The 16,648-nt window shown below is 34.9% G+C and overlaps 1 protein-coding gene across 5 annotated transcripts in view; it reads left to right on the top strand.

Moving 5' to 3' along the window:
• Window positions 1–16,648, top strand: part of XPR1 (xenotropic and polytropic retrovirus receptor 1) — a 215,134-nt gene that overhangs the window by 161,524 nt on the left and 36,962 nt on the right. For all 5 annotated transcript variants that reach the window (XM_042925575.1, XM_042925577.1, XM_042925578.1 and 2 more), the window contains 4 exons: window positions 2,062–2,252; window positions 2,469–2,648; window positions 8,491–8,662; window positions 9,831–10,025. In XM_042925575.1, coding sequence (XP_042781509.1) covers window positions 2,062–2,252; window positions 2,469–2,648; window positions 8,491–8,662; window positions 9,831–10,025 — 738 coding nt within the window. The remainder of the gene's footprint in view (window positions 1–2,061; window positions 2,253–2,468; window positions 2,649–8,490; window positions 8,663–9,830; window positions 10,026–16,648) is intronic.

The raw sequence follows: 16,648 nt of genomic DNA, 5'->3' as shown, positions 1-16,648 counted from the left end.
GGAAATGCAGACTTGGAAAAATAAAATAATTGCCTTAGAATAGCTAGAATTTTAAGTCTGGTCTTTAGTATTTGACTCCAAAACAAAGGTTTTCACTACCCTGTTATTTTTAAATTATTAAATGCTATGTACTGTAGGAATACAAAGATAACTAATAAATGGTTATTTAAATTAAGTATAAGCCAGTATATAACTACATTTCAAGTGAGTCTAATAAATTTTATAGTTATATGGAAAATTGAGAAATCATTAGCCAAACTGAAATGTTTGGCACAGACTAGGCTCAAAACGAAACACTGATTCAATAAATGTATGAATAGATAAGGATTTGGCTCTGAAATATTAAGTAAAATTTGAATTGGTACAAAGAGCAAGACCATTTTAGGTACAGGGGACAATATAAGCAAGTGTGAAAAAGCAAACTTGTGAAAAGACTAATAAAATTTATCAGGAGATAAGAATTAATGTTTAGGAGCCCTGTGAGATAAGTTTGGGAAAGTGAGTTGGAGATCCGACTGATAGAGAACTTGAATTCCAAGACCATGTTTGAATTTACAGTAACTGGAAGGCTATAGGGTAATAGTGGCACTACACATTTGTATGGGCATATGGACAACAGAATGTAGTGGTTAAGAGTGTGCGCTTTGGAGCAAAACTCTCTGAGTTAAAACTCTGGCTCTGCCCTCTACTAGCTTGGTAATCCTAAGCAAATTACTTAACTTCTCTGTGCTCTAATTTCCTCACCAGTCAAATGGAGATAATAGGTTTTTTTTTGTTTTTTTGTTTTTTTTTTTAATTTTTTTTTTTCAACGTTTTTTTAATTTATTTTTGGGACAGAGAGAGACAGAGCATGAACGGGGGAGGGGCAGAGAGAGAGGGAAACACAGAATCGGAAACAGGCTCCAGGCTCCAAGCCATCAGCCCAGAGCCTGACGCGGGGCTTGAACTCACGGACCGCGAGATCGTGACCTGGCTGAAGTCGGACGCTTAACCGACTGCGCCACCCAGGCACCCCCTGGAGATAATAGTTTTTAACTCACGGAACCATTGTGAGGATTATATGAATTTTTATATATAAAAATTAAAAATAAATTTAAAAATAAAAAAGGGGGCGGCTGGGTGCCTCAGTTAGTTAAGCATCCAGCTCTTGATTTTGTCTCGGGTCATGATCTTATTATGGTCATGAGATCGAGCTCCACATCTGGCTCTGTACTGAGTGTGGAGCCTGCTTAAGATTCTCTCTCTTCTTCTCCCTCTACCCCTCCTTTTTTTGCTCTCTCAAACAAACAAGTAAAATGAATTATTATATGTCAAAATATAATAGAAAACAGTCCTGGGGCGCCTGGGTGGCTCAGTCGGTTGAGCGTCTGACTTCAGCTCAGGTCACGATCTCGCAGTCCCCGAGTTCGAGCCCCGCGTCGGGCTCTGAGCTAATGGCTCAGAGCCTGGAGCTTGCTTCCAATTCTGTGTCTCCTTCTCTCTCTGCCCCTCCCCCGTTCATGCTGTGTCTCTCTCTGTCTCAAAAATAAATAAAAGTTAAAAAAAAAAATTAAAAAAAAAATAATAGAAAACAGTCCTTAGCACATAGTAAGCATTCTGTAAATATTAACTGTTATCATTTATATGACATTTCAGTTTTCACTTGCTTTTATTTTCAATCGCTTTCATGTATAACATTTCTTTTAATCTTCACGGCAACTCTGCGAGGTAGGTAATACTATAACCAGTTTAATGACTGAACAAAGCCAAGGAAGTTATGTCATTCCATATGTGATTCTCTGTATTTCTGTGATTCTCTGTATTTCTAAGAAACTAATGGAACAACGGACTAACATGCCCAAAGTGAAGTTTTAGGGAAATCATTCTGGTGAAATTTTGCAGAATGAAATGATGAAGGGAAAGAACCTGGAAACAAGTTTATCATGCTCTTGAGATAATCTAAGCTTAGGTTTTATTTATAAAAACTTTTTATGCCAAGGACTGTGTCATCAAGAATTACGAGGAAAGACAATTAAATGAGACATTATGAATTTTCTAACTAACTAATTGATATTTTTTCAGCTGTATTTAAACTTGAAACAGATAGAAATATATGGCCCTTGATAAGAATCTATCGGGGTGGCTTTCTTCTGATTGAATTCCTTTTTCTACTGGGCATCAACACATATGGTTGGAGACAGGCTGGAGTGAATCATGTGCTCATCTTTGAACTTAATCCAAGAAGCAATTTGTCTCATCAACATCTTTTTGAGGTAATCAAAGCAAGACATAAAGTCCCACAAATATAGTTCACGTTAGCTATATCGCTGGTTTAATGGGTGCTGAAATCCATCTTTTACTTGAGGAAGATTATTGACTTAACATCTAAACATTTATCTTACCTTTGTTTTATTGAAGATATTTCTGAGTAATGGAAAAAATAAAAATAACAATTTTTCTCTTTTCTTTTCTTTCCCATCCTTTATCAGATTGCTGGATTCCTTGGGATATTGTGGTGCCTAAGCCTTCTGGCATGCTTCTTTGCTCCATTTAGTGTCATCCCCACATATGTGTATCCACTTGTCCTTTATGGATTTATGTTTTTCTTTCTTATCAACCCCACCAAAACTTTCTATTACAAATCCCGGTTTTGGCTGCTTAAACTGCTGGTAAGTCCAGAAACTTGTCTACCATTTTTAGAGTGGTGTATTGGTCATTGGCTTTGTCCAGGAGGAACCAAGGCTGCTGTTGCACAACTCCAGAAGGCATGGTTCACTTTGTAATCTATGTGAGTGGTGCTCTAGCTCCAAGGGTAAAGAATATAGTGTAATTGGTACACCTCATGTTGTATAGTGCAGTGGCCCTGGGAGAAATACTTATTCATGCAGTTTTTTTCCTCCTAAAAGGGAGTATGAAGTGTCCAGATATTGAAATTATTTTCCAAATTAATAATAAATAATTCATGATCTATTTAAGTGCCTTATTATTTAGTACAGATTACTTAGCCAGCTGTGATAACATGTAGAACTCTGTGAATTTCTTTTTTTTTCCTTTTTAAAAAGTGGTAAAACTATTATTTTCCTGTCAAATTGATAGAAATAGTCAACCAAACATTTTTATTTTTATGAAAGATTCATTCTCTAAAATCAGTAAGCATATTTTACCAGATTACCAGGTTTAATTTGAGAAACTGACTTTGATTCTTGTTTATAATACATTCCATTTCTTCTTCCACTTTACCTATTTCTTAATCTCAAAATCTTTCAATTTAAACATTAGGATAAAGAATCTCTTGCAAAAATAGTTGCTGTATTTTTTGTAATGGTGTAAAGATAGCTTGGGGAAGGGACTTCTCTTAACTCCTGAACTAAACCAGCTCTGTTTTGAAAATTAATTGGTAATGTTCTCCTGTAATTATTTCTTAGGTTATGAATTACAACTAACAGTAAAGTGAAGATTAGTGATTAAATTGACCAATCTCTACACATACTTTCAGAATTCCTATAATAATTGCCTTACTCTTTTTTCCTACCTTAGAAAAGTATACTACCTTGAAAACTGGAGTATTCTTTTTCCTTTTGTATGTCCCTTACGGTTAGCAGAACTTTTTTCTTTGTTGTTGCTGTTCTTAGCAGTACATTCCCTATATATAGCATTATTTAAATTTTTTGAATCTGAAGATATAAAATATGCTCTTCCTATTAAAAAACATAGTAAGTAAGCATACAACAAGTAAAAAGCCACTTATATTCCAGTACAGGTAAGTATTTATAGCAATCAGGAAAAGAAAATGGCCTAGATCTCCTTCATGTTTTTTTCCCCAAAGTTGATTGTTATTTATTTGTATTTCTTATTTCTTCTGGTAGGATTTTTACCACAAATTGAGAATATCCCTATTTTCCTCTAATTTCATTAAATACTAATAAGTAAGAGCAAATCATTCCTGTTATGTATAGTACCACTAGGCCAAACTGTAGGCCTAAGTGTAGAACTTAGATGTACAAGAGTATTTTGAAAAGTCTTAAGTATGTAATCACCTTTAACACATTTTATCATCTAGAACACATGATTTTTAAAGGATTTTTTGTAAGACAGAAGAAATACTTGAACATTTTTTTCTCTCTTGAAATTCATAGTAAAAATAAATCATTTCCCGTTAGTACAACAAAATTAGATTACCTTTTTTATCTTGAGATTATTTGTCATTTTATTGCTAGATTTTGTGGAGTTTTAAAACTTATTTGCACAAAAATGTAGTATTCTCCTGGTTACAAGGAAATAATGTTAAGATTATAAATACCTATTATTTCCTGCCTCAATTATTGTAAAATATCTATAAAGTTATTTTGAAATGAGGTTTCAAAGACTCAGATGTTAATACGATTGCATCATTGCAATAACGGAATGATATCGTTGTGTGTTAAGTGAACATTTCCCCAGTGCATCCTTCTCTGTTTAAATAGTTAGCTATGATTGATGCATGACCAGTTACTCTTATTAGCAAAATGATTCCCCATTGAGTAGACATTTATTAATGCATTTGCTGTATGTTAATAAATGAGGATTTATGGATGGAATAGGTTGGCAATGATGATGTAATAAGGAATAAGAATAATAAGTGTGCTATAAGAATCAGTGAAATGCAGAAAGAAGCATTGTGGTTTGTTATATTTATAATAATAATTGTATACAGGAAAATCTTACACATATAAAGCATTTTAACATTAAGTGACCTGTTGACTTATTTTAATTCAAATCTTACTGAAAAAATTTACCCTGAGACTTATTTCTAGTGTTAAAAATATTTTGTTTCTCTGATACAGCTTTTTTAATAGCCTCATCATTAAGTAAAAGTACATATCCTTCTTCAATTTTTTTTTTTTCAACGTTTTTTATTTATTTTTGGGACAGAGAGAGACAGAGCATGAACGGGGGAGGGTCAGAGAGAGGGAGACACAGAATCGGAAACAGGCTCCAGGCTCCGAGCCATCAGCCCAGAGCCTGACACGGGGCTCGAACCCACGGACCGCAAGATCGTGACCTGGCTGAAGTCGGACGCTCAACCGACTGCGCCACCCAGGCGCCCCTCCTTCTTCAATTTTTAAAAAATGGAAAAGAACATGTATCATTTGGCCATAGTGGTACGCACTGGATGCTGTTTATATCCATATTTAAATTTGAATGTATGGAATTTATATGCTATACACCACCTTCAAAAAAGCTAAAAAAAATTTTATTAGAAATTTATTTAGGGGTGCCTGGATGGCTCAGTCAGTTAAGCGTCTGACTCTTGATTTCACAGTGTGTGGCTTCAACTTTGGGCTCTGCACTGTCAGAGTGGAACCTGCTTGGGATTCTCTCTCTTCTTTCCCTCCTCACTGTCCCTCTCAAATTAAATAAACTTAAAAAAAATTTTTTAAAGAAATTTATTTATTTTGATACTTAAATGTCAAATTAGGTACAGTTTGTTTGTATTATTAGGTCATAAATCTCTGTAGATCTATATTTGCCCTAATTGGAGGTCCAATTGGGAAACATAAGCACTGCCTCAGATTTTCTAAACAAAAATACCAATCAATTCTTCTAGAAGACTACTTAAAGTTTTAAAATTAAAGTCCTTTCCTATATAATTGGGGAATTGATTTTTTCAATATTTTCTTTGGTTTTATAGTAAAATTTTTACATATGTCTCTACTATGATTACAGAGAGATAGTCTCTTTTAATAATGCACTGTTCTGGACATTTTGTATGTGTTCATTTATTTCATCCTTTTAATAACCATGAGGTTGGAGCTGCTATTAATCCACATTGTATAAATGAGGAAACCCAAGTTCAGAGGAGTTAAATACACAGCCAGTAAGTAATGGAGATGAAATGTGAGCCCAGGCAGTCTGATTCCATAATCTGTACTCCTGACCACTACCATTTAACAATTAAACCTGGTAGTCACTTTATTTAAGATACTTAACTTTGATCTAGTAGTTCAAACTAATAAATATATTTTATATAAAAATTCAAAGAGTGTGATTATTCACAAGCCTCTAAAAGCAGAAATTAAACTTCATCTTCTTTAATATTTATCGGCATTAACTTAGAAAATGATGTTAGTTAATATCCTTTCTAATAACTTATTAATGGCTTTTTTGTGTATGTGAGTAAAACATCAGATATTTTGAATTGTCTGTAGCTTTCTTAATACTGTTACTCAGTGAGTCATTGTCATTTTAAGCAAAATCACAACAATGTAGAAGTTGAAAGACCTTAGCCACAATAAGAAAAGAAAGAATTCTCACTCAAGAAGGGGAATTCAGATAAATTTAAGATGAATTTGATTATGTGTAAACATCAGGGAATTCAGTATGAACTCAGCCCTACCCTGTCTCTGATGCAGCTACTCCCTCCCTCCCTTCTTTGTATTTCTAGGGTATTTTGCATGTTTATCTGTAATAGCACTTACTACACAGTGCTGTTGCTATTTCCTTAGGTATATATTTGCTCAACCAGACTGTGAGTCTTTGACAGAAAAAACTGTTTTATCTCTGTACTTCCACAGTGCCTGACATGTGTTAAATGCTGAATGACTATAATTATATTCCTTCCTTTATTAGTTGTATTATACCAACATTTACTACTCCCTCCTCTTCCTTTTTCCATCTGCTCTCTTCTATAAATTTTCCCTTCCTTCCAGTTTCTATTTTCATGCCACTCCCTTTCGTAGTCCCATTTCCCTCTTTTCTTATTTAATGCATTCTCTTCCTCCTCTGCTCATATGGAGGTTTACTCTCTTAGCTAGCTTTTGAGGCTGAATTTGGCAGATTATGAGAGTAACAGTAGTCTGTCTCATGTCCATGAGAAATAAGAAAATTGCCCTTGGCTATAATTTTCACAAAAGTCCACGACTAGAGATTGAGTTAGACTTCCTGATCCTTTTGGTGTTATGTTCTAAACTCTTGTTTGTCTCTTTGAATTTTTAAAGTCCACTCTGCACCCCACAGTTTCTTAAAATACTATATAAACTGGCATCAGAACCTTTTCATGAATAAATGACTAACATCTCAACCACTAAGCCCCCAGTTCTCACTCTGCCCCCACCCCCTACCAAAAAGAGTTTGCTGTATCTAGACCTTATGGTTGCAAACGATATAGCTTGTCTCTCAGGCTTATTGCAAACTTATTGAAAGAGCAAGAGACTGATTACAAAACTGAGCCATGGCCTCAAAATATATCCGCTCTAGAAAATATCACAAAGCCTGTACTAGGTCCTGCAGATACCTGATCTAACGTCCAAAGCCCCAAGGCAATACCTGTCATAGATACTTGATATCTAGGATGGATTCATCATGTAGCCATTTATCTCCCTCAAATAATAAAGAGAAGTGTTTAGAGGTAGAATAGAAAGAACCAGCCAAGTCTGAGGGGAGAGAGCCATTATTTTTCATGCTGAATATGTCTGCTAAATGAATATAGCTAGATGGCAGGCGAGCTATAGATTTAGACTCATTTTCTCAAAACTGCTGCTTAGTCAAAATTCCTTGTTTTAGGAGTTCATTTTTAGCTTTTAAGATAGAAAGGGTCTGACAGGGTGAGGATTAAAGCTGCCTTAATTCCATCTTCAATTTTCTCAGGGCATCTCAAGGCATTCTGCACTATTGGAGCCTGTTTCTGATGATTACGTTAGTATCTATCCATCTTCTCTCTGCAATGGCAGGAGATTTCCCTTTACAGTGGTAAACAGTCTTCCACAGAATAGGTCAGGATGAGTTTGTTGTAGGTCCTCTGTAAAATGGGGATATGAATAGTGCCAAGCTCATAGAATTGTTGCAGTTAGTGGACTATGAAAAAAGCATTTTGAGAAAAATATGCAGCATGGATTAGTGCTCAGTACATTTAATCTGAATTCATTTAACATTATTTTTATAATAGTGGGGTATGAGCTTATTTTTGTGGCATCATTTCAAGACAAATACAATTATTACCATGGCATTAGTGAAATGAAAGTGACTTCAGTGAGAGAACGGGCAGGCATGCTTCAGGTGTTGCACATCCTTCCCTCCCTATCCCTTGTAGGCAAAGAAGAGCTTTCTATTCAGGTAGCAAAGCTCTCATCCCAGTTAAGAAGGAGGATATTCCAGAAATTATTATAGAGCATGCGTCTCTAGCACAATTTACCCCAGAGCCCTAACACTACACATCCTCTCAGTGCTTCTCCCTTCTGCTACTCTCTGCTTTCAGCTTCAACTCTTTCCACCCTCTCTGCTTTCTGTTTTCTAACTGTAGCTATTCCTGTCTTCACCCCACTTAAATTTCCTTTCTTAGTTATCTATTCAACTCATTCAGTTCACTACTAATTCTCAACCTAGCCACTGTTGCCAGGTCCCTGTGTTTGTGATTGGCTCATTGGTTTCCATTTTATCAGCTAAAGTAATCATGCTGCATGGTCAGACAAGAATTAGAGAAATTTAAGTGAACTTTCTTGTTTCTGTGTTTTTTTATTTTTTTCTTTCTCCCAGTTTCGAGTATTTACAGCCCCCTTCCATAAAGTAGGCTTTGCTGATTTCTGGCTGGCCGATCAGCTGAACAGCCTGTCAGTGATATTGATGGACCTGGAATATATGATCTGCTTCTACAGTTTTGAGCTCAGATGGGATGAAAGTGGGGGCCTGTTGCCAAATAATTCAGAAGGTAGGGTATGAATGTGCATCCATACCTCTGAACTGCCAGTGTAAACCAAGAAATATTGGGAATGATAACTAAGAAATGTAAGATCACGGTGAAAACTCATCCAATAATACAAACTTAATTAAATGTACTTGGCACTCTTTTAGCAATCTCTTTATCTGATACAATTTGGCTCTTAAATTAAATGTTAGGATTTCAGTCATCCATTTGCCAAGAGATTTGCAACTTACACTTAAGGAATTCTAAAACTTAGAAAAAAAAGAAAAGTAAAAATTTCTAGTATATTGGTAGTTATATCACAAATGCTTTAGTGCCAACAGTTTCCATCACAGTATTGCTTTATAATGATCAAAAATACTTGAGTATTTGGACTTAGATCAAGGGCTTTGAGAAAGTCATTGTAGATCGTTTTTAATTCTTACTGAGGATCTTGGGGTGTTTTTTTCTGGTTCTTTTTCCCACTCTTGGTGTATGCCAGGAGTTCGAGTTATTAAGGAATTTTGCCTTAATGACAAAGACCAAATTTAGACAGATTATGTAACATCTGACTAGCAAAAAGCTAATGAAGCCAGTGGCAACACATATTCATTGATTGCTAGCAGACCACAACTTTGTTGTAGGTTGATCCCACTATAATGCATTCCCAGAATTTGAAGAAAAATGTATTTACCAACTTCATTCTTCTCATTTAAAAATATAAACTCTGCTCTTCATTAAAAAGTAGGCTAATGAGGTACATTGTCTACCTATTGTGATATAGCAGTTTGGAGTTCATGAAATTAACTAGAGTCACTAGTGGCATTTGTATGTTTTCCAAGTATTTCAAATTACAGAGTAACTTTTCTTTCCTTTGATTACTGTACTCATCTTCTAATTTTCTTACAGTTTTACCACATTCCAAAGAAAACGATTCCAGAACAGGTTGTCAGAAATCTGGGAGGGCAGATTTTCCCCCATAGGTCCACCCTATATATTTACCTTCCTTTTTTGGCTTTCATCGCTCATGAAAAGTTTGAGAATATAGTAGTTACAAAGAAGAAAGTGATTCAGAAACCAGGCTTCTTGCTTTTATGGACTTGAGAGTGGTTACAATATATAACAAAATGATGTGAACAAGTTACTTGTCTTTTGTTTCTTTTTTAATAATAATTCTTCTTTGAAATCCGCACAGAACCAGAAATTTGCCACAAATATTCGTATGGTGTGCGGGCCATCGTTCAGTGCATTCCTGCTTGGCTTCGCTTCATCCAGTGCCTGCGCCGCTACCGAGACACAAAAAGGGCCTTTCCTCATTTAGTTAATGCTGGGAAATACTCAACAACTTTCTTCACGGTGACGTTCGCAGCCCTTTACAGCACTCACAAAGGTATTCTACGATTGACTGTGAAGAGATTTTTCAAAACCTGGGTTTTTACTACTGACATCTGTTTCTTACTCTGGTTCCTTTTCCATTTATCATGCTCTTTTTTTCCACTGAAGTTCCAGTCCCCTCAGCTATACCATTTTGTTCTTGAACACAATTTGAGTCTCATTCCAGCATTTAATAACAAGTACCGTCAAAAAGTCATCCAGAATAGGAAGGATTTAGTGATATGTGAAATCCTGAATTATGTTCAGTGTGTTCTATCTTAGACACCTTGGGCTTTCCTTTGTTGTTGGTTTTTTGTTTTGTTTTGTTTTGTTTCTGTTTTTTTTAGCCTTCTTGTTCATTAATGAGGTTGGGAAATGCTAGGTGAAAAAGATTGCCTCTGGCAATCATGTATATTTTTAATCGCTTTCCTTCACCAAGTAGTAAGGATTGTTTCCAGCCCATTTAACTGCAAATTGAGTTCTCTGATCTCTCTAGTTTCTTATCTCCATAGCAACCAGTTATTACTTGAGACTGCTCTTCTGTTGGGAGGAGAAAAAAGCTTTTAGGTTCTGAGCCACATGCAGTCAGTCCTTTTGAATTTTTAACCTTTTTCCAAGAACTGTCAATCAAAGATCTTGCTTCCTTTTACTAAAATGCATTCCATCTTTGTCTTTTTAAATCAGTATCAGCCCACACCTTAGAGGCTGGGTGGTAAAGAAATGTTACTTATTGAAATTATTGTAATTATTTTTAAATACTTAGGTAAATTTTTTTCAGTGACTTTTTTCTTAATTGAGACACTGTATTTTAGGAGCCTGAGCTAGTACCTCTTAGCTACTTATCTAAAAAGTATGTCTGATGGTCTTGAAAGGTTGGAGCAGTGGTTTTTTTGTGAGGCTTGCAATTTGGTCCAGTAGAACACTTTATAACATACTTCCACTTTTAGCAGTAGATTCTGCAATTACAGTAATATTGATAATGCAGCCAATAATTTTATCACTATATAGGCACTCTTGTTAAATGATATAATTTAACTAAGTGCCTCAGTGAAGGAAACACATCCTCAAAGCTCCCGTAATTTTAACTCTTGCTGAGGAATGCTGTTCTTTAGTCTGGGCATGCATCATGATTCACAAGGTTGTGATTAGAGAATTTATAAGTCAGGCAACAGATTTGATACATGGTACCCTATGCCTTAAGAACCCTTTACTTTTCTCGCATCCTGGGTAACAGTGGTTTGGGGTTGAATATTTTAGGACATAACATATCTTTAACTATACTGGTACTCTTCAGTATGAAGCTGAAAATCTGAATTCCTCAAACCTGCACTGGCTTCACTTTTAATAACCTAAAGCTAGAAGCAGTGGTTTGGATGGTATTGTGGTCGTCAGACTTTCTCTTTCTTTTTTTTTTTTTTTTTTGCCTCATGTATCCCTTTAAAGAATTTTTAAAACTATATTATTATCATTTTAATTTTATTATTTTAAACTATTATTTAAACTGTATTTTCTGACATTTTAAAATTTACATCTGAAATTTTTCATCTTAAGGTTAAATAATTTTTAAAAATGTAGTTTACAGTGTATTTATAATTTTTTTTTAATGTTTATTTATTTTGAGAGAGAGAGAGATAGAGCATGAGTGGGGAGGGGCAGAGAGAGAGGGAAACGCAGAATATGAAGAAGCCTCCAGCCTCGCCTCTAAGCTGTCAGCACAGAGTCGGGTGCAGGGCTTGAACTCATGAACTGCGAGATCATGACCTGAGCCTAAGGTCATTCAACCGACTGAGCCACCCAGGTGCCCCCCCCCCTTATTTTTTTTTTACAGTGTATTTTAAATATTCACATTTTAAAACAAAACTGCTAAAATGTTTCTACTAAATGTGTCCAAGTAATCTAAATACAAAAGCATGATACTCACCATGATTTGTATTTTTATGTTTTAATGACTTTTGTCTGATACATATATATGTAAATTGAAATTAAGTTATTACCTATTACTAGAAGATGCTAAGAGATTTTTCTGTGTTGTAATTATAACTGGCCAAAGTAATGTTACAGATATGTTATAAATTTTAATAATTATCACATAGACATTTCTTATTGAGATAAATCTATATTACTTATTCTGTTCCATTTTGCAGTTTTTGTATAGGGAAGCTCTGAGAAACCTTGTTAAATAGCTGTATACATGAGGGTAGAAGTTTAATTGTTGGAGCATTGCTAAGTTTTCTAGACAGATCCTCAGTTATATACCAAAAAATATGCACAGTAGTCCATCATCAGTAATTATTTTTGTTAATCTATCAGGTTTTCTTATTGAAAGCAAAAAGTTAAAAATAAACTGAAGGAAGTAAAATATTAAACATAAACTAAATGAAAAAAAGGATTTGTTAACTGTTAGAATCATTCTCTTTCTTTGTTTATGGACAGTCAGTATCTTATGACATTGTTTAAATGGTGTTGTTTTTTAATCTTGGTAGTGCAGATTACACTCATCTAGTTTATAGTGATTATCTGCCATGTCCCCTGATTGGAAAACCAGTCACCCAAATTAGAAAAAGTTTTGACTTAAATTAACATGTTTATAGACACCCCTGTGTAAACATCTCAATTCGAATTCTGAGTTGGGTAGGTAGATGAATGGGTAACTGGGTGCATAGATAGGCAGATAGAATAAACATGCATTCAGTAAACATTACTGAGAATATTCTGTGTATCAGTTGTGCTAGGCACTAAAAATGGAGCAACAAACAAAGTAACGTTCTAGCCCTTAAAAATTTATGATCTAGTAGGGGAGGTAGGTAAAAAGGCATTAATTGGTTGCATAACAGTGTGAATATGCTTAAAACTTTTGTACGGTATGCTTAGAAGTGGTTAAGATGGTAAATTTTGTGCTATGTGTTTTGACCACAATAGGAAAAAAAGACATTAAAATAAGCAGGGGACCATAATAGCCTACAGACAGCATAAGTCCCAATCCGGCCCCCAGTAGAGACTTCCCAGAGGTAATAGTTAAGCTATTTTATTGTTTCTGTGAAGGAGAATTCCAGTTATCCCATTATGTGTTTTGCCCAAGGCTGTGTAATTTGTGAGTGGTGGAAGTGTTGCTGTTTCCCACTTCTGTTCTTCTTTCGCCCAGGGCTTCCTCTTGTCCCCTCAGGCAGAACCACACCTTTTAAGTGGAGATAATAGTATCTATTCTGTTTACTTCACAAATTTGTTATAATGATTAAATAAGGTGTAGTGTACATGGAATCACCTTATAAACTCTAACGTGCTACACAAATGGAATTTATCATTAAATGAAATACAATTCTCTTTGCTGTCTAGAGCTGGCATATGTGTGTCTTTCTTTATGGAAAATCTTTCTAAGAGAAACCCTTGTGATCCCTTCGGTAGGGGCGTTATAATGGACAAGTACCAATTAGGAATGTGTTTGGCTTCTTGTTCATGTAACACAGATGTTCACTCACTGAACTTGATTCAAGTCCCACAGTCAAATTTTTAAAAACCAAGCATTTTTTTTAGAGAGACCATTGGTTATATATCTTATCATAGCCATAAAATTAAAAAAAAAAAAAACCTTTGTATTGTTGATACATATTAAATATTTATATCACTAATTTTCTTTTTACCAAAAAGCATAAAACAGGGAAATTTGGCATTTAGTGATGATCAAAAGTAGAATTTGCTTTCTGTTGTTTTGTTGGACAATATTCCAAGAGGAAAAGTATCAGAAAACATACACTTTAAAAATAATCATTGAGCCAAAAGGATAGATTTTGTATGGTTAATGGGGTAGATCTTTTTCTATTGAATTTGTAAGTATTACCGTAAAGGATAAATTTTATGAGGAGAGGAAGGTGTAGAAGATGGTGAGGTATCCCTGTTCAGACTCAAGGATATGAGTCTTTTCAGAGAACTAGCCTACAAGAGTTACCATAGTAACTGCATTATTGGGGGTATTTTCAAGATTTTTTCAAAGGTTAGGTCTTAAGATGAATGAAGGCACAAGTGTTTCTTCTGTACCTAGAGTCATTTTTTTAAAGGTGAGGGAGGGGCTTAGACCCGTTTTAGGGAGACTACTTATTATATTTCAGCTAGCTGTCACTTGGTATAATAAGAAGGAAACACATTTTAAACATTTCAGTGTATTTTATTTTCCATCATTAATTTTAGACACAAAGGAATTTAGCTAGCAGCCAATCTCCATATTTTAAGAAATCACATTTCATTACAAGCCTAAATTTAAAGCCAACTCCTACAAGTTTTTTTGTTGGAATTAGGATTGGAGGAGACAAGAAAGTGTTTTAAATGTTTTTTGTATGTCCTTGAGGTTTCTTGGCTTTGGCAAGAAAAAGCCTGTGGGAGGTACAATAATAGAAAAAGCCATTGTGTTATTTCTGACCCGTTGATGGGGAGAGAGCGCACTTCATTAGACTTTCTGTTTTTCATTTACAGTTTCCAACATTCTAAAATATTCATAAATTCTTAGTGGATTTTGCTCTTTTGCTCTTCTCTGAATATACAGAAGAAAAAAAAACCTTACTTTAAAAATACTTCATATTTTACTTTAGACTTTTTATTAGCATTTGCTAACAAGCATTTGCTATTAGATTTTTAAAAATACTTACTTATGTTTGTTTGCTTGGTTGTTTTGCAGTACCAGTTCCCATCCAGATCCCTTCTTGTTTAACATTCTGTAAGGGGTGCTGTGCCCCCTAATGAGGATTCCTCAGCAGTAGTTCAGTGCCTTCAGAGCAAATAAGCATTTCATTGTTTTGAGTGGGCACACATAGTCCTGAAGTGCTTCCTCTCTGGGGTATGGCCAATATGTAACTGTTTTTACCCTGAATAATAGGCTGCTTTGCCAGACTTTCCAAATTTTAGTCTTGTTATAATAGAAACACCAATTTTTTAAAAATTCTCTAGGGAAACTTTTGTTTCATTAACTTAAAAAAATTTTTTTTTTAATTTTTTTTTTTTTTTTTTTTTTTTTTTTTTTTTGAGAGAGAGAAAGAGTGCAAGCTGGGGAGGAGCAAAGAGAAGGGGAGACAGAATCCGAAGCCGACTCTAGGCTCCAAGCTTCAGCACAGAGCCTAATGGGGGCCTCAAACTCACAAACTGGGAGATCATGACCTGAGCTGAAGTTGGACGCTCAACCAACCGAGCCACTCAGGCACCCCTCATTAACTTTTTGTTTTAAACACACACACAAAATTTTTAAAAACAATGCATTTAGGGTACCTGGGTGGCTCAGTCAGTCAAGTGTCCAACTTGGTTTCAGCTCAGGTCATGATCTCGCGGTTTTGTGGATTCAAGCCCCACATCAGGCTCTGCACTAGTAGCACAGAGCCTGCTTGGGATTCTCTCTCTCTCCCTCTCTTTCTGCCCCTCCCCCATTTGCGCTGTGTCTCTCTCTCTCAAAAAATAAATAAAAACTAAAAAAAAAATTAAAAAGAAAACAATGCATTTGAATAAATGCTTTCACTTTTTTTTTTTTTTTTTTTAATGTTTGTTTATTCTTGAGACAGAGACAGAGAGTGAACAGGGGAGAGGCAGAGAGAGAAGGATACATAGAATCTGAAACAGGCTCCAGGCTCTGAGCTGTCAGCACAGAGCCTGACGCGGGGCTTGAACCCACGAATTGTGAGATCATGACCTGAGCCGAAGTCAGATGCTTAACCAACTGAGCCACCCAGGCGCCCCTAAATGCTTTCACTTTTGACTTACTATTGAAATAGCTCAAATCTTTAACCCTTTTGAAATTTGATATATTTGGCTGTAATTCCTCTAGCCTAACTAATGCAGACAAGAAATAGATTTTTTTAAAGGATTCATTATTTGTCAATATTGGCTTAAATTCTGCCAGTGCTAAAATCAAATGTGATATTGTTTGTTTCTGATTATTAATTTGACTTTAGAAATATTTCTTGAGTAGCTTTTATCTACTTGGCATGGTGCTAATTTTAAATGGTTTTATAAATATTATACCAACAATCCCATTTATATTTCACCTTAAATTGGTTTGCTTTAAAAGTATTAATTACAGCTTTGAATAAATTACATTTCCTTTGTATCTTCTTTGTCATGTAAAAAAAAAAAAAACCTTAAAAAAAATAATACATATCCTTATACCCTGAGATCATTTTTGTCGTCTTTTCGGTAGTCACCTACACCTTCTGTAGTCTACCATACAACTGGTAGATATAGTTTGTTAGCATTTCTGTATAAATTATGTTGTTTTGAAATACTCAAGCACAAAGTTTAAAGTTTAGAAATAACCTGTGTATTTCTTAGAAACAGGGAGAGAACTCTGTGATGCTTAAATTTAAGAAGTTGAACAGTATGAATTCAACTTATGGAACAATTTTACCTAATGGGAAAGGAATTTAAAGACAATTGCTTGCAAACAGAATTTTAAATTTTCATTTCAATTATATATAATTGTACATGAGAATATTGGTGGAAAGTATACACATCAATGAAAGTTATTGTGTCTAGATATTTTCAGCAGAAAGAAAAGAATAGGAAAAAATGAATAGGCAAATATAAGGGCTTAAGTAGTAGATTATAGATGAATGAATCTCTTTGCTTCAGAGTTTTATAGTATAATACAGTAAGTATACTAATCAG

The sequence above is a fragment of the Panthera leo genome, chromosome F3 (assembly GCF_018350215.1).
Source record: "Panthera leo isolate Ple1 chromosome F3, P.leo_Ple1_pat1.1, whole genome shotgun sequence".
NCBI lineage: Eukaryota > Metazoa > Chordata > Mammalia > Carnivora > Felidae > Panthera > Panthera leo.
The sequence above is the reverse complement of the archived record's forward strand: the minus strand, read 5'-3'. Positions and strand labels throughout refer to the sequence as shown.